An 18796-nucleotide genomic window follows, 5' to 3' on the forward strand; every position below is an offset into this window, starting at 1 on the left:
GTCTTGTCACGCCAGTAATGAGGAGCAGCACCTTACCTCTCTCCTATAGCGCTGCCTTCCAGGTTGATCAATTTAGGGGTGGTTGCTCTAGAGGGTTTACTTTCTGTTATTCCTTTGTCCATCAAAAACAAAAAAATGGAAGAGGAAAATAGAACCCGTGTTCTCAATAAGGAGGTTCCATATATAAAACCAAAAACGCGTGGATAGAGGTACATGAAATTCAAGTCGAAACTGGCAATGTCAAAAACATCCATATAAATACCAAGCAAGAATACTTGAATACAATTTCTTCCATTTGCATATTTAAACGGGGGAAGAAGCCAGGCGCTATGTTAAGACTAGTATAAGGACTTGTTATCAGCACTGAACTGCATTCTTTGAGCAAAGAATTATTACATACAATAAAAGCTCAAGGGCCAGTAGTCTGCTGCATCCAGCTTTCTCATCTTGACCTTCACGCAGGCCAGAGAAGCTTTGAGCAGTTGACCAACCATCATATTGCCTTCTTTACCAATCTAGTAGAAGCTGTGTTCTTGTAGCTACAAGCAAGGAGAAGAGGTTTCAGTAAATTCAACCAAATACAGGTATCTGAGAAAAGCAAGTAAATTTCATCTATAAATCAATAAATAAAATGATAACAAAATTAAGAGGGCAATTACAGCTTCCCAAATGGAAAATAGTATGATGCTCTGCTTTGCATCCAACCGCAAACCTGTCAATCCTTATGTGCAGAGGAACTTGCTGGCCTTTGGTAAGGATCAGTATATTAAATTATTCTCCTAGACAAACAGATTAAAAAGATGTCGCTTTAGACTTGCTCCGAATATGGCAATAATTAGTTGCTAGAATCTTGAATGCCATTCACTCAGTGTAACCAAAGCAGCTAATTTAATGGGGTATAGGGGACTATGCCACAATCCGTTGGATCAGATGTTATACTCCACCCATGTTGGAGAAGCTTCTGCTAGACGGAGACAGCTAGCCCATCCCCTAGTATATTTTTACTATCATGATTCGAAATCACATCAATGCTGAAATAACTAGATCTGATTTGGTTTTTCCTTCTCTAGAAGGTAAAAGATGATCTACATACAAACAAGAAAGACTTCAGTCAACTAAGAGGGTTAATGTCTTAATGATAACCATGATATTCATGGAAACTATCAAGCCACTACGAGCAATATTTTGTTATTGTCTATTCAGAATAAGAATGATTAAGAAACTAGGATCAATGAATTTAGATATAAATGCTTAACAGCTAACAAAAGAACAGTCAAGGATACAAAGGAGGATACAGATGAAGTTAAAATTGCTGAAACCTGATGACTTCGTACTGCAAAATTGTGTCAATAAACCATGTCATAAAGGAAAGGTCACTCTCAGAATCAAATAAGAGCATACTACAAATACATAGAAGAAAAGCAAGGACAACTTACCCCAGATTGCACTCTGATTCCTAACTGCACTCCGGACTTTGCTCATTTACTGAATATCTGCCTGCTCTACCATACTTTTTGCTAGAAGAGACATCTTCTACATATCTGTCATGAGATTCCAAGGGATCATATCTATCGTCAAAAGTATTGGAATCATATCTATCGTCAAAAGTATTTATCTTCCGAGAGTTTGAACGATGATTCTCATATGTTTTCTCATCCCTTTTAATTTTTGACTTTTGGTGCGAGTTTGACAGAGAAGATGATCTACTATCATGATACTTAGATGACCAATTGCTTTCATGATGCTTGGTATTGGTCCCCTGCCGATGGTCTTGTTCACTCTGCCCATGTGACCATCCACGACTTCGGGAGCTTTCTGGGCTTCTGGAATACTCTGTGTCACGCCTGTTTCTACTGAGACTTCTCGAATCTTCTAGATATTCTCGGTGATGACTCTGTTTTGGTTTCTCTTGATCTTTAGTTGAAGCATGCCTGGAAGTTGTAGAATGGATAGCATAGCGTGAATGTGATTGTTTTCTGTCACGACTTGGGCTACCTCCCTCTGACTCATTATTTCTTTTTGTTGGATTGTCATCAGCAGTGGTGAAGTCAGTAGCAGCAGGTAGTTTGAATGGAATGCTCCCTTGCCCTTCAGTTGCTCGCTCAAAGCATCCAATCCCTCCAGCTTGCTTGATTTCCTCCATGTATTCCTCTATAATATCCCTGGTAACCTTTGGAAGGATAAAAAGTAATTATAAAGTATCAGTAAATTAAAAGGGCAGGAAAAAGAACTGATGCCAATATTTCATGATTTTTCTTGAGTTCGTCTTAGCCTCCTACCTTCAGTGGACAGTGCCCCACAATAACACATGGTGTGAAATAGTAACAACAACGTTTTTAGCTCTATAGGCTATATTTCAACTGACAATATGGTGAAAGACTATTTTGTGTGACAAAATAATAAGAAAACTGAAAGCCAATACTATTTTAGCAGCTTGACTGCCCTTAAGCATACTACTTGCTAATCAGGCATTAATCTCAAATGTAGGGCTTTATATATATATACATACTAGCAGACCCCACCCACTATGTGTGTGGAGAGAAATTAAAGTAGTGGAAAAACTTCCTGTACAACTACCACATTTTCTGCTTTTTTTTTTCTTTCTATTTTACAATTTACCATGTTATCCTTATTGATTAATTATATTTCATAGTTTTTTAATATATAAAGGTTAAATTAGTAACAAAAATCTATTTTGGAGAGCAAGCTCTCTTCTCTTAATAATAGTATAGATATATATATATATATATATATATTTTCCCCTTAGCTCTACCTTAAGACTGTATTCCATTTTTGATTGTTCCATTGCTTTACATTTTGATTAGAATACAGTAACAAAAGCCAACAAACTAATGAGACATATCTAAGTTAATCAAAGGAGGCATATGTCATAATATATGTAGGCAAACAAGAAGAGTTAAAAATTAATATTATAATGAGATAAACTTGATCCCTTACCTGCAAAGTTGTACGCTTCACTTTTTTGCCACGATATGACATTCTTCGTCGTTTGTAGTCCCTTTCTTCTGCCAATAACTCTTCTCTTGTCTTGGTCTTGTTTGTTTCCTTGTGTATAACCAACAAAGAACAAGGAACTTTAGAGATTCTAAGAGTGAGACCAATTTTCTAATATTCACAAAAGGTTGTTTTAAGAAGTAATGCCTGAAGATAACAATCTAGTAAAACATCATATAAAAATGCATGAGAACCAAATTCCACACTATCACTATGTTTATTCCTTTAGGCGATTACAGCCATATATACACTTAACACTACCAGACAGGTATTATGTTTCTTCTAATTTATCCCAAAATAATGCTATTACCAAGTACCTGGTTACTTGATTGTTGCCGAGGCAGCCCATCATGGTCAATAATAGGTCTATACTGACTTCGGTTTTTCCGCTCCTCATCAGCTCTTTGTGAGACATACTCATGCTCAAGCACTCTACAGAGAAGGAGACTTAGAATTTATTACATTGGAAATCTAATTAAATGAGCATTTTAAGTTACCATACTCATGCTCAAGCACTCTACTAGTTATAAATTCAATTTGATTTTAACATATTAAAAGTAAAACCTGCAAGCAAGCTCAATATAAAAGAAACTGAGCATAATGTCATACCGTTGATGTCTAGTGAGGGTTTGTGAAACTCGTTCTCCCTTAATTTTTTCTTCTAGCAAGAAACGTTCATGCAATGCTGCAATGGCTGCTGCAACCTGGGACACAAATACCACCTTATTGATAATGTTTCCCTTCATCATACTATATGCACCATCAGTGCTTAGTGATTTCGTAACTTCATCATCCTTAACACAACTGCCATCAACCTCCGAATTCAATGAACCTTCTTCTAAAGTAGGAGACTCTGTCACCTTTTGCTCCAATGGGAAAACTAATGAGCCCAAGGCAGCATCTAGTATGCAATGCTTGAGACTGTTTATGGCAAATAATTTTCCATTCAATTCACCATAGGGTTTGGAAAGCTGAGATCCCAACCACACTAATGCCTCAACCAAAGTGGGACACTCAAAAGGCCCACTCTCTGAATCTCTATACTTTACCTTACTTAAAGCTTCCCTTACAATTGCTCTTAAGCACAGGGTAATGAGCAAAACTATATGATCTTTCATGGGCACGTCAATCACAATCCCATACTTGGGCGAATTTGCTATTACCCATATTGCCAAATCACACTCTCTAACCACACCTAACCCCAAAATGGCACGTAGCACACAGTTTGAGTACATAGAAGGATAATCATTCCATCCCTGAACTTCTCTTTTATAGCCCAAGACTCTGATGGGAGAAATCTACTACATCCCTTGTCACAATCCATCATCTCACTCTCTTCGCTACCGGAAAAATTTGCACACTCAGCTGACAAAACTGAGGGAAGTGTGAATGTTTTGTTGAAACCATCCAGTGCGGAAGAGTTAACAACACCAGGGCAATCACGGTAGAAAAAATTGCAGCCAAATTCTGTGTAGTACTGCTCCAAGGACAAGCACATATCAGCAGCGTCGGAGCCGTATTGCGTTTGAATAAAACTTTTACCAGTTTGTGACTGGTCAGGGGATTTGAGGGTTTTGGGGTAATGGAGCGGTGGGAGAAGGTGGTGGAGAGAGCGGGGGCAGCGCAGGGAGTGGGAGAAAAGGGAGTGGGGGTGCACACGGTGGTGGGGGTTAACAGGGCAAGGAACGAGGCAATCATTGTCCCTAAAATCCTTTTGGCTCGGGACAGGGAGGAGAGTGGAAAGTGAGTCAAGGGTCCGGGAAGATTCACGAATGAGGCTACTTAAAGATGAGATTGTAGTAGAAAGGTCAGGAGGCAAATGGGGAGTGTTGATTTCGGGTTGTGCATTCTGCGGCTGGGAGTGGAACACATTGGGGTTAGGATTAGAGTTACGAATTGAGGGAGGGAAAGTGAATGGTGTGTGGGAAAACTGAGCCGGGGTGCGGTTCATGGCATATATATATTAATCTAAAAGCTGCACTAACACTTATCCGAAAAGGCGAAAATTCCCACCTGCATTATCAGGAGTTAGAATCTCCTAAAAACACTTTTCCTCTATCCAAAAAAACAAATCTTTATAGCTAAATATGAACATCCATGAATTATATATAGCTAAATATGAACATCCATGAATTATATATAGCTAAATATGAACATCCATGAATTATATAGATTTACCCAGATTGAAATTCAACATGATTCGAGATTAAGCTAATAAAAAAGTAAACTTGATTTTGAAATTTAGAGAGCAGAAAATTATCAAATCAAATGGTGGAAATTGAGAGCAATTAGGGTTCCATGTAGTTCTACTGAAGCCGAATTGAAAAGTAGCAGAAGGAGTTACCAAAATCGGCTGCGACGTCGTTTCGTTCCAACTCAATAGCAAGGTGGTGGGAGCTGTAAGTGCAGAAACTCCAGCGCGCTCTCTCTTCTTTTGTTGAAGAATGAGAAGGAATGCAAGCCGACGACGTCGTCTGAGTATCAAAAAGGATTACGAGCAGGACGGCGTCGTTTCCCTTCCTTTATTGGTTTTTTTTTTTTTTCCTTTTCTTTTTGGCAATGTTTTTTTAGAAGAAAATGTTTTTTTTTTTTAATAAAAGGCTGGTGCGGCTACCCTCAAGCCTTGACTGATGAAACTGTCAAATACAAGAGGGGGACATTGAGCCTAAACCCCAATCCCTGATTACAATAATAAGCATCTAGAGAAACATAGGTGTTTTTTGTTTGGGTATACTAGGGAAACATAGTTGTTTTTTGTTTATTAGGAAAGATAGAGTATTTCATTGATATAAAATCATACGATCATGTTAAGTCAAGTTAGAGAAGTCAACATCGGCAAGAATCTTCATAATGTCGAAGCCAAAAACAGTTGGACCATATTCCATCCAATGAGGACTTCTCAATACACATCAACATGCGCAATTGTTTAGAGACTGAAACCCAAAACAAAAAGGATATATACACAAATACAAATATGCTCATACTTTACAACTGCTGGCTCCAATATTATGCAAACATAGACACCTAAGAACATCATAAAACAACTTTGTGTTTGATTATTTCATGAAATAAAATAAATTTGTTTCATATAAAACATATGAGTAAACAAATATCGTTAGGTTCAACCATTATGTTTGAACTTCACCACACTCTAGTAAGAGAAGAGAAGAAAGGTTGCTCTCCAAAACTGAAATTTTTTACCAATTTAACCTTTATGTATTAAAAAACCAAGAAATATAATTAATCAATAGGAATAATATAGTAAATTGTAAAATAAAATAAATAAAAAATAATAAAAACAGAAAATGTGGTAGTTGTATGAGAAGTTTTTTCATTATCTTTAACTTATCTCCACACACATAGTGGGTAGGCCTTCCTAGTATTCATAATATAAATTTAAAGATGCACCAAACAGTACATATCTAATCATCTCTTTTAGTTTTCAACCTTGAAGAATTTTTATTTCAGAAACAGATTGGATCGATTCCCCACATGGAGCAAAGCAAATACTTTAACTTACTAAAGGCATGAAAATTCTATACTCAAAAGGTCACTTTTCATTGGATCAGCAAGAGTTTACTTTGGAACTCATCAGACTGCATGAAGAAATATGGAGTCACAGCTGAAAGAGGAACCTCCCAGAAGAAGTAAATCCTTCGCAAATCTACGGGCATACAAATTCTATAATAGAAGGAATTTCTTCCTCAAGGTGTGTCAGAGCTCTTGCTTTCGCTTCATCAACTATTACCCTAGTTTCCCTATCCATTTTAGGGCCATAAAGCCAACGCTTGACAGGATCCACAATAATTTTCTCCAGTGCAACGACATTGTTTATCATGTACTTAACATGTCGAAGAGTATGTTCATGGCAGCGATAACCAACTATTTCTACCACCTTGAGGTAACGATGGGGACATTCGACAGCTTTCTCCGCCCTTCCTCCATATATGCAGTAAGGAGGTGAGAAGCCCAACTGCGCACCAACGAAAACAAACAGTACTTTAGTAAAAGTTTAACTTGTGCTTTCCATTAGTTCTTGTACGTGTTACTACAAGTTTTACCAGATGTAATTTATGCATACCTTCAACACAGGTCTCTGCATATATGGAGAAGCCTCCATGAAAGAAGTTAAATGTCGAAGACCCAAATCATAATCTGGATGAACAAACAACTCCAAATGCTCCAGATTTTCTAGGATTGGAAATGCATAGTTCTCATTGTTGACCTGAAAGCCAAACATGGATGGAGTAACTGCATAACTTGAAACCCAAGAAAACAATCATAAAAACTCATACACACACACACACTAACCATCAGTCCACACATATCCAGTTTCAGAATCTTTATCTGGGGAAAACAGATAGAAAGTGGGTTCAAGGCAAGCCCCATGAAATCATAATGACGCTCCCGTTTAACAATATCAACCTCAACAAGCAATGGCACATTACGAAGAAGCAGGTCAATCTTACGACCTACAAGCAAATGAAACAACATTTGCTTCACAAATCTCAATGCCTTTGAGCTCAGGACACTCTTTGATCACCAAATACTTCAATGCAATAGATGGACCGACGACTCTAAAACTGACCAAACTCTTGGCAGCATACACAGATAATCGTTCAAGAGATGGACAGTTAGACAAGAAGTGCTCAAGAACTTCTCCTGTCACACCAACCTGTTGGAAAAAAATAACTTTGAGGGATTTGATAGCATAACCTCCTTCAAGACCAAGTAGCTTGCCGGGAAAGGTATAGTTTTCATAGGTATCACGAAATCTTTTCGCAAGAAACTGCAACTGGAGTACCTCGACTCTTTTTTCCATTGCAAACTTAATCCACTTATCAATGGATCTCCTAAATCTCTTATCTAGAAAAAAGCAAGCCCTGAATCGTTCAAGGTTTTCCTCTATGATGTTTCAACACACCATCCACCCAATCCACGTAGTTATGGCTCCTCCGATACCTTAGCTTCTCCATTAGCGACTTGAAGCGTCGAAAAGCATCACCAGCAAAAAAGTCAGTACGTTCAAGGTTAAGAGTCATGGTGTACTCCCACACATTCTGCCATCGTCTCGAAAGAATACTAGTAGCTGCTGCTTCCTTTATCTCCAAGAAAGACACGATACTAACAAGAATGTCATCCGGCAATGCACTGATTCGATCCACCAAGTTGTACTTGCCTCTAGCTTTCCTTCTCTTGCCCATCTTTTTCTGGTTGCTATAATAAATGGTCTAACCAGAAAAGAGAAACGAAGAAAAAATAAGAATCAATTCGAGAGTACCGATTTGATTCATGACTCCACTAAAAAGTTCAATGTGATTCAATATTCCGGACCTCATAAATCATGATCAAGAAAACATAACAAAGATAATAAAACCAAACCAAAACTCAGCTCAAAAGGGCTTTTAATTTTGTATTAACTAAACTGTTTGACCAAACCAAGTTAGACAGATTTCTACCCAAAAAAAAAAAATGGGATAGCTGCGAAAGAAAATAGAAAACAGCCAGATGTTTTACCTTGTCTTCGGCAGATTGAGAGGTTGGGGCTACTGTAATTATTAATCTAGGGTTGATTGGGATTGGATTTGGATTTAGGGACTTAGGAGGAGGGTCTCCCCGAGTTATTTATTAAATACATTATCGCAAAACGATCAACCCTCTTAAACTCTTTGCGCTAGTAGAGTTCGACTCCTAGGACAATTGAGATGTAAAAACCAGACATCAGCCCATCGAATATCAATTGCCTTTGCGAGCCTTGACCGACATTTGCACGAATGAGGTGACTAGGGCAGGCCACGGTGAGAGAGCAAACCGAAAATAAATTTCAAAACAGACCGAGCCGGTATTGGCATTAGTATGGTTTTGAAGTTGTTTTCAGCTTTCATATTTCAGGCTAAAATTATTATTTTCAAAGCCTGCGTGTAATTAGGCTAATTGGCGCAAAACCGCAAACCATCTCCTCAACTATTTTTTTCCCATTTTCATTGAAAAGGCATTACAAAATATTCAAAAGACCATTTAGAATGGGTAATACGAGAACGTTACAATTTTGGCTGCTGCAGAAAATAAGAAAAAGAAATCCCCTACCCAGTAAACCCAGAACTCACCGGTTTAAAAACATAATGTTACAAAAACAAAAACCCTGGTAAATGACGCATAATTGCCAAATCAAAGCATAGAAGCAGATGAACCATTGCATTAACACTACAATAATGTTACAAGGGCAGTTGGTGGTTAACGCCAAAGATACAATCAGTATGGAACTCTAACATACAACAGCTAGAGTTTTCCACTCCATCTTTTGGCAAACGTAATGGGCATTAATTTTATCTCCATTATTTAAAGCACGTACAAATCATGAGATCTTAAAGCGGGGAGGGATGCTTCTTTAAACTGGAAACATGAAAAGAGCACCATTTCATAGTTTAAGAATTTCCTAGAGCATAGAAGTGACCTTCCTAATTTGTCTCTCCTATTTTATCTACAATCCCGTCTAATGTCCTCTCTATCTATCATAAGGGAAATCCAAATCATTCTCAGCAACTTTAAAATGCTGGGGACGCTGGCCTGAGCAATGCAGATTCCACATTTTGAAATAAGCCCTTTCCAGATTCCTCACCTGCAGCAAGTTGTTTCAAAAGCTTATTCAGCACTTTGTTCTCTGTATAGCTCGGGAATACTTATTTTTTACTAGCGAAGTTACTGCTTCCATAAATAACACTATGAAGACAGAATTTTACAGATACAGTTTCTACAAGACTGGAAGTTAGAATTCAGACTCACCCAGCGTGTTGTGTCAAACAGAGGGCAAGTCATTCGGACTGCCTTGAGTTTGTTGGTAAGCGCCTGGAGCTTTGAGGGATTCAATGCCAAAGATACTGCCTTCTCTTCATACTCTTTCATACTGCAGGAGCAACACGGGAAAATTAGAATACTAGATTTACATTTAACCCAACCTCTCAAAAGCAACCTGGAAGTAAACAGCTCACAGACTAACAAGGCTAACAAGGGTACTTCTACAACAATTATCGAACGTCTAGACTGAATTTTTGTCCCCCTACTCTGCTACCAGTGAACTACTCACACATGCTATAGAACTCCACTAGCAGCTTAACATACAGAGACCTAAATTTATTTTGCCATTAAAAAAAAAAAAAAACTCGGTTGCCTGATGACTTCCCATAAAAAGGAGCTTGCGAACCAAATGACATCTAACCAGAATCAACATTTTGTTTTTAATGACAACTAGTACAATAAATTTTCCAAGTTAATGACAACTGTTGCTCCATTACCCAAAAGCACAGAAAGCTTCTGTAATTGGACAATTAGGAAACACTACTGAAACTTTACGCAGACCAAGAAGTATGTTCCAACTTCCATCAGATATGTTTAGGGACTAAGAATCATGTTAAACTCTGATTGTTTGACATAAATACTAATGAGACCTACCTGCTAACTATCATCTCCTCCCCCAGTCCAGTGGCGAGACACAAAGATCCAGCAACCCTGGTGGCCATCTTCTCAAGGGGAAGGGTCACCATTGGTAAACCGGCCCATAGAACATCTGTGCCGGTTGTATGTGCATTGCATAAAGGCCTATAATGAAAACACACAGCAATCAATATTCCAGGCTACTGTGTGGAAAAAACAAAGGAGAAACACTTGAGAGTTTAAATGAATCAAGGGAAAAGAAGATTACGTGTCAAGGAACAAATCTGCTAAAGCACTGCGCCTGATATGTTCACCTTTCATAGCAACATCTGTAAAAATAATCTGGTCTGCTTGCACTCCTTGAGCAGCAGCATCTGAATAATGTCCAATAATGAACAAAAATAACAAAAAAGAATGTTGATAGATGGATTTTATTTTAGTCACAAAAGCAAAAGGATTGCATTATTAATTTCTTTAAGTAGATATTCACAGTTTGATTTAAGGCTGACAGACGGTAAATCATAGCATACATGTACGGAGTCTCATTTCGCCTGCAGCTGGGAATCTGAGGAGCCAGAGTGCACTGTTGGGTACACGTTTAAGAATATTGCACCTAGAACAGAGAGTAACACTAGTGAGATGCGAAAATTTTGCAAATGCACCTCTATGTTTTAATTTCTTCTAAGCAACGCAGTTCAGAAAATGAATTAAGGACCATCATGTTCTTACCAAGTATTAAATATTTCAGGATCCATTTTGTACAACTGATTGAAGGTTGCAAATATAAATTTATCCTCTGGGAGACCATAATCTGATCTTTTGTGCCGACAATTTGGATCCAATACATCCAGATTTTTCTGAAAACAAAAAACAAATAATTCAGGTGTCATGCAGCTATGCTCAACTTGCACAACAAAAAGATTAAATATACTTCTGGGAAAAGTACCAACCTGCTTATAGTCATTCACAAAGTAGCAATGTGGAAGATGAACAAGCTTCTCAGAGTAAATATGTGAGAAGCGCAAAGGGGAGACAAACTGAAAGCAATGACAGCATATCAGCCAATTACAACGAACAGAAAATCAAGCTATATGACAAAAGTGGCTCAACCCCTACCTCATCAGTGACCAAGTAATCAATGTAATTTGCCCCAGTGGTCCCAGGGAACCCCATGTATGAAACCTGAACAGGTGCAGGCTGCATAGCAAATATTTCATTTCTCGCCCCCTGCATGATTCAAGTGCCATGAAGTTATTCAAACATGTAACAATTGATGTAGATTGTGCATGAAACATTGCTACATTTTCAATGTGCTCATATTGCACAATAATGAGCCACAACAACAAAGAGGTATAAGAGCTGGAAACATCAGCAGAAGTATACCTTTGTATAACCATTAAGATTAATTAAAATCTGGATGTTGTCCTCATTAATCATTTTGGCAATCATATCTGATGTCATAGATGAGACATCAACAAAGTGCTCTGCTTCAGACTGGGTACGCTGTCTCCATTCCGTTCCATCATTTGGACTCAAGGCATAACAGAAAACCTATACAATAATTCTCAGTTTGTCAAGGTAGTAACACAAATAGAAAGAAATGTATGCTTTCCGGTCAAAACTAGAGTCGAAAATCACAAACCTCAACATTCTCCTTGTTGTGCATCCCAAAAACAGATCCCATAAGATGTGACAATGGGTGATTACCAAAGTCACTGCTTACATATCTGCAGATCAACAAAGTTGTTTCATACAGTTAGAATAGTAGTAGAGACCTAATGAAATCATATTGCGTAACAAAGAATTGATACAGTCAAAACATACCCAACTCTAAGTCTCTCGAATCCACCATTACACTTTATGGGAATTGGAGTAGGATGGTTGAAGGCAGTCAATCCAAACCGGGATGCAATTATGGAGCACTGTGCAGCATATTTACGGCTGCATAAAAGAAAAAGAAAGTTTAAATGAGAAGAAATAGTTCCTACACACTGCTTACCAACTATTAGCAACAATAATAACCATACGAGACCATACCTAATATCAAGTGCAAGCATTGGATCAATAGGATATGCTATTGCGTGGAAAGGCTGCACACTAGGCAAGAGAGACATCTGAAATAAAAGGAAAGTAGGTCATACCTAGATATAGATATGAGGGTATAAAAGGTAAATTTTCATCACATGAGAACTGACATTGATCTGCCTCCTGATAATCCCTTCAACTTCAGCGAACATTTTATCACGGTCCTCCCAACTGCACACACACTGGAACAAATAATTGAATTAAATTAGTTAAATGGAAACAGAAAAGTAGTATAAGGCATTATGTCTAATTCATCCATGCTCCAAGTGCAGTCTTTACAAAAAAGGACATGTCGGTCAAATTGATTTATGTACTACAAATAAATGAACATAAAGGCACTTTTTAGTCGTGAATTAGAGCTTCAAAAACGGCCGGAGCATATTTCAACAGGTTAATGCACTAAGTACATAGTATAATAAGTAATTAATTCAATCAGATTCTACATCCGCATTTAATTGAAACATTTGTTAAGAGGAAGACAATGACCACATAAACCTTGCACATTGGACGAGCTTCTAAGAGCATACATAGCACAGAAGACAGACATGCCTAACCGATTGAACACAAGCAAGTATGCACACCGATAACTTTTTCATCTGCCGAACCTTAAGGGATGTTGTCATTCTTAAAATAGGGAATTACTAAATGCACTCCTATTTATCATATTGTACTTCCAGATCAATCACTTTTAATGTTGAAAAGAAACGACAAAGAACACAATATTATATGTCAGTCTCATTTCAACAAGCATTTGGGCAAATCTCTAAACCAGTTGCAAAACCAAATTAAGACTATAAACATTAGCTGGTCCAGGAACAGATAATACCTGTAACGTATGTAAAAGATTACAAGTTGCCTCTGGAAAGTCCGGTCGAAGATGTAATGCCTGTTTGTAGCTCTTAATAGCAGCCTCCACATGTCCACTGCAACAGATATGTACTGGAGAAACTATAATTCCACTCAAATGGTTTTGACTCCACCACCCCTTAAAAAATGAAATGCTACAAGTGGAGTTTGTTGGGCCCTGACTAATAAATATGTGCCTCTTCCAGAGGCATTAAATCTAATCATTTGGAAAGAAAATTTGTAACAAAATCCTTTTGATTGAATTATAGGGTGACTTTCCTCAGGGTAGTCCAGTTAGGGTTAGGGTAAAACAGATTCTCAGAATCAGAGAGCTAATTAGTAGGATTCATGCTCTGTAGCTACATAAACAACAGAAAGAACAGAAAAGCATACCTATCCTTGTAAGCTGAAGCCAAGTTTGCATGAGCTTCTGCCATAGTTGGCCGGACAGATATTGCATGTATGTAATCCTGAATTGCCTCACTAACTCTACCAATCTCCTTGTAAGTGTTGCCCCTATTGACAAGCCCATCAGCTGCCAAAGGATCAATGCGAAGAACCTCATTGTAGCAAGAGATTGCATCTGCGTAATTTCCCTGTGATTAAAGCAAACATAATACAAATTAAAACTGCACCGAGGCAATATTGTTTTATGAATCATCCTAATGTGATCAATTAAATGCTGTTAAGAGTATGAATGAGTTCTTAGCCCACATCCTAACAGTGTACTTTTAAGGAAACAATGATACACTGATAACTATATCAGAGCAGGAGATATTTAACTTGAATACCTCCCATCTACAATGTCCGATACACTGATAACTATATCAGAGCAGGAGATATTTAACTTGAAAACCTCCCATCTACAATGTCCCATTTATAAATTAAATTTCCATCTTGGCCATATGTACCAAGGAAGGAGAGGGTTGCATGTTAACATATGTAAAGTGGTTGGCAACATGCTAAGAGCTTAAATAGTGGTGAAGAATAAACTTCAGACATTCCGTATGTCCTCTTGGATAAATGCCCAATTTATTTGTATTCTTAATTTTACAAGTTAAGCTTTCCCTGTGAGAGGGTCTCACCTATAACTAACCATCCTGAGAAAAGGGTCACTCCCTTTCCTCCCAAACATCCACCAAGGAAACTTTCTTTATAGCGTGACTAAATGTGAAATAGATCTCTAATTACCATGTTTCCAAATACTTTATAAAGAAAAGTTGGAGAGATGAAAAAATGTTGAGGTGAGGATTTTATGCATTAGCATAAAAACGGGAAGGTCATGCATTTATGCAGTAAAGCAACCAATACCTGTTGTTTATAAATTATAGCAAGATTATTGAAAGGAGCAGACAACCCAGTTGTCACAGTCAACGTGGCCTTATAGTAAGAAGCAGCAGCAGCTACCATGTTCCTATAAAAGGCAACATTAATTGTTAAATTCCATTCAGCACTAGTTGTCTCGATATTAATAAAGATTCATAAATACTTCAGAATCACATACCATTCCATATAAATATTCCCGAGGTTGGTAAGTGCTTGTGGATGATTAGGTTGTAGAGTGAGGCATTGCTGCATGCAGACACATAAAATGTTGAAGTAAAATGAAAGATATCTACAAGCAACCTTAAGTAACTTAGAAACAAAACTGGCATAGTCAGATGAACCTACATTGTAGCATTGAATTGCTTCGTCCACTCTGCCAATGTCTTTCAAAGCATTACCCTTTAAGTGGTTGGGAAAATAACAATCAAGTCAGTGGAAATTCAAATTGCAATTCAAAATTCTCAATAACATTCTGGTATCACAAGAACGAACCAAATTATTGTAAGCCTCCAAAAATCTTGGATCACAAGCAATGGCTTGCTTGTAATGTAAGACTGCCAAATCCAGTTGACCTTGCTCATAATACGTACTGGCCAGATTACCTGCTCAAGACATTTCAAAATACGGTAAAGTAAAAAAGAGTAAAATATTCGAGACTGAAAATTGTAGTTACTTTTTTTTAGTAGGTTGCATACGAAAAACTCTTGTAAGCCATTTACACACTCAGCTAAGCTTATTAATGTACAAAGTTGACACAAATGTAGTTGACAATTTGTAAATTTTTTTCTGCTATTTTATTTTCTATGTAAAGAACATGTATTTGAAGTTTAAAGCACTTAGTTGAGCCAAGAAAGTAGGCATCAACTGAGCTCAACTGACTCATCAGAGAGCAGTATTTTCAGCAATGCTATTTTCTTTTGCATCAACCAGGTGGCACTACCAATAGGACAATATGTATCTCTTAACTAGGTGGCAGCAACAACTAGATATGAAACATTGGATACAAACATAATGCATTGCAGATTAAAAATTTGCCTTACTATAAAGAACACAAAAGGGAAAAAGATTCAATAAAATTGTAAGAATAGATTCTTTACAGTAAGGACATGGTACAGTAATACTTACCGAAAGCCATGGCATAGTTAGGTCTTGTCTGCAGGGCACGCTGATAACACACAATTGCCTCTTGAGGCAATCCCAAAGCCTGGAAAAGGCAAAAGAAAGAGCTCGTTTTTCTCCAATACAAGTCCAGCCACTTGCACCTATCCAACCTTACTGGCATTATTCATGACAGCTTACCTTATAAACATTCCCAAGGTTGAGATACGCATCCGGAAAAGCAGGTTTGAGTTTCACAGCCTCCTGAAATAGTACAGATAAATCACATAACATCAGCAGAAGCACAAAATTTCAAAACAGTTAAGTATGACGAGAAAATGAGCACTAATAAAAACTATTAAACCAACAAAAATAGCCAGCAGATATGAAACACGGGAACTCGAACTTGGTATACCAACAACACGTTAAGTTCAACTGATTAAAAGTTGAAAAGAAAGTGGATACCTTATAATACTGCAGAGCTCTATTAAGATCACCAGACTCCATGAAAAGGCCAGCAAGATTTGACCAAGCAATAGCAAAATTTGGCTGTATACGTAGAGCCTCAAGGTAGCAACTGTATGCCTGCACAAAAGGTTAGATTCTGACTATTTGCAGTCTTGGAGATGGTGGTTAGAACAAGACCCTGAGCCCTGGCTTGAGGATAACAACTCGATATCTGTTTGAACTGTGTCAAACTGTGAATTCAAGCACAGTTCAACACATGATTATTTCCATCAGTACCTTTACTGGAGAAGCATTAGTAAAATAAATTATGAAATGGAATTAGTCCTTCCAGCAGACTACTGAGGAAATTAATATTCATTTAGCCCCCACACAGGCTGTGCAGGGCTGAGATTGAGCCAGGAGAAAAATCATTTCAGCACTAGGTCAGACTTATGTACTAAATTCAGTAATAAATTGTTTCCACTGTCATCAGAACAGGGAGTGATACATGAGTATCATAATTCTAGCCACATAGCATGGCACCTTGGAAAGCATAGATTGTACTAGAAAAAAAGTACCAAGTCCTATATATTGTAATGCAGATCTTAGCTGCCACTGTATATGAAAAGACTAAGAAAAGAAATCCAAAGCACTGTATTTTATTGTTAAGACTTACTTCTTGCACCAAGCCTCGTGCTTTCATTAAATTACCAAGGTTGCTATGGGCGTCAACCTGATTGCCAATTGGTGATTGTAAGTCAACTTGCACATATCATTGACACCAGAATAATGTGTAGCCTTCCATCAAAGTAAATAACAAGAAAAACATCACATAGACAGTTAAATCAATCTAGATTGAACTAACTTACCAAATGGGGATTCAGCTGAAGCGCCTGATGACAGCACTGGGCTGCCTCTTCAAGCCTTCCTTTCCGCATGTACGCACTAGCTAAGTTTGACCATGCATCACAGAAATTGGGTCGTAGCTGCAGCGAAACGAGACTAAGGTCAAACAATTAAACAAAAATATGAGAATGCAAGAACATTCATCTTAAGCACTGCATTCGAGAGCTAAATCAGATCAACTTGAACTTTAAAACAAAGGACATTACTGGAAGTGAGTACAAACCTCAATGGCAATCAAATAGTAGCGGATCGCAAGGTCACTATTGCCTTTTTCCTGTATTAAGAGCATAACACCTCTAATACCATGAGAATTGTTCAGGTATAACAGATAAACTACCTCCAGGCAATTTTGTATTTCATAACATTACCTTCCAAGCATTGGCCATGTTGCCATAACACTCAGCAAAATGTGGTTCAATTCGAAGGGCTTCTTCATTCTTGGCAATACACATATCAAAGTCATGCAGCTGAAGCAAAACAAAGAACACGTACATATTATTAATTGCTTTCAAATTCCCAAACCTACTTAACAAAAAGAAAATATCAACCAGACAAGTCTTGAGTACAAGGAAATAAAAATCAAACCTGATAATATATTGCACCCAAAAGAAGGAGGTTATCAGTTCGAATTGGATTCCTCTCATATACGATATTGCTACGCTCCAAGGCCTCTTTATAGTTGCCGGACTTGTACATTTGGTGAGCAATAGCCAAATGCGCATCCTCATCCACTACACAATCAAATAAATCCACCATTTCAGATTTGACTTCAACAAAAATCAATAAACATATTAACATAACACAGAGCCAGAGGCTAGCTCAATATATACACTTCTCATTTGCCATAACAGAAAGTTCACGATCCCTAGAACTATGCTCCATCCTAATTCCAAACCAATAGACAATTGAAGCTACTAACTTGCAAGAAATTTAAGCTTTGATGAGGACTATCTCAACAAAATTCACAACTCCAAGCAAAAACTGATCGAAACAAAAATCGATAAACATATCAACACAACACTGAGCTGAGCCATAGACAAACAAATTAACACCCTAGCTCAATATACACAAATCTCATTTTCCATAACGGAAAATTCACGATCCCTAAGAACGAAGCTCTATCCTAATTCCCAAACAATATGCAATTGAAGCCACCAACTCGAATGAAAACTCGCCTTCGATCAGGACTATCTCAACAAAAAGATGATCGCGAATTCACAACAAAAAAAAAATGATCGAAACAAAATTCAAAATCGCGGATCGCGATTACCTTCATGAGAATCAGGAGGCTTGAAGGAGACTAAGCTGAGCGAAGAAGGCTCAGGCTTAAAAGACTCCACACCAAACTGAGCCCTAGACGCCACCGCCTGGGGCAGCCTCGCCTCGCCGTGCACCGTCATCATCGTCCTCCTCCTCTCACCCCTCCGATCACAATCATCAAACAGCGATCGGACGGCCACCGACGACTACTCTCCGAGCTGCCTGCTCCTCTCTCTGGTTCTCGCTCGGTCTAGAATTTTCTGATTAGTTTCTTCTAGAGAATTGGGATCGCGGCTCTGGTTCTCTCTCTCTCTATAAAGCTCCGTTCTTTGGGTGCGAACAGGGACAGCGCGACAGAGAGAGAGAGGGGTTTAAATATAAA

The 18796-nt window shown here is 38.0% G+C and overlaps 3 protein-coding genes across 5 annotated transcripts; all 3 read right to left on the reverse strand.

Moving 5' to 3' along the window:
* Positions 1-208: 208 nt before the first annotated feature.
* On the reverse strand, positions 209-5353 carry LOC112193102 (U11/U12 small nuclear ribonucleoprotein 48 kDa protein). Its single transcript, XM_024333132.2, is given in 6 exon segments — positions 209-1333; positions 1437-2170; positions 2959-3066; positions 3333-3447; positions 3625-4282; positions 4285-5353. Coding segments are annotated over 5 exon segments (2277 nt in total). The 5' UTR covers positions 4967-5353; the 3' UTR covers positions 209-1333; positions 1437-1456.
* Positions 5354-6450: 1097 nt separating this feature from the next.
* LOC112192097 lies at positions 6451-8465 on the reverse strand. Its single transcript, XM_024331658.2, has 3 exons — positions 7327-8465; positions 7097-7240; positions 6451-6988 (listed from the first exon to the last, which is right to left on the reverse strand). Exons 1-3 carry the CDS (start codon positions 7507-7509, stop codon positions 6680-6682), a joined length of 636 nt encoding a protein of 211 aa, XP_024187426.1. The 5' UTR covers positions 7510-8465; the 3' UTR covers positions 6451-6679.
* Positions 8466-9175: 710 nt separating this feature from the next.
* LOC112192095 (probable UDP-N-acetylglucosamine--peptide N-acetylglucosaminyltransferase SEC) lies at positions 9176-18779 on the reverse strand. Of its 3 annotated transcripts, none has more exons than XM_024331656.2 (28): positions 18425-18779; positions 17740-17885; positions 17523-17621; positions 17378-17428; positions 17118-17234; positions 16925-16981; positions 16267-16386; positions 16003-16065; positions 15829-15907; positions 15196-15305; positions 15049-15102; positions 14882-14949; positions 14689-14791; positions 13771-13973; positions 13358-13454; positions 12642-12713; positions 12484-12560; positions 12271-12387; positions 12089-12173; positions 11830-11997; positions 11563-11673; positions 11397-11483; positions 11176-11303; positions 10977-11059; positions 10715-10820; positions 10465-10611; positions 9799-9919; positions 9176-9634 (listed from the first exon to the last, which is right to left on the reverse strand). In XM_024331656.2, exons 1-28 carry the CDS (start codon positions 18555-18557, stop codon positions 9521-9523), a joined length of 2916 nt encoding a protein of 971 aa, XP_024187424.1. In that variant the 5' UTR covers positions 18558-18779; the 3' UTR covers positions 9176-9520. The 3 variants fall into 3 exon arrangements, with proteins under 3 accessions (XP_024187424.1, XP_040372349.1, XP_024187425.1); XM_040516415.1 differs by having other exon boundaries at positions 17378-17450; XM_024331657.2 differs by lacking the exon at positions 16925-16981.
* Between the last annotated feature and the right edge of the window lie 17 nt (positions 18780-18796).

This window comes from Rosa chinensis, chromosome 3 (genome assembly GCF_002994745.2).
Source record: "Rosa chinensis cultivar Old Blush chromosome 3, RchiOBHm-V2, whole genome shotgun sequence".
Taxonomy (NCBI): domain Eukaryota; kingdom Viridiplantae; phylum Streptophyta; class Magnoliopsida; order Rosales; family Rosaceae; genus Rosa; species Rosa chinensis.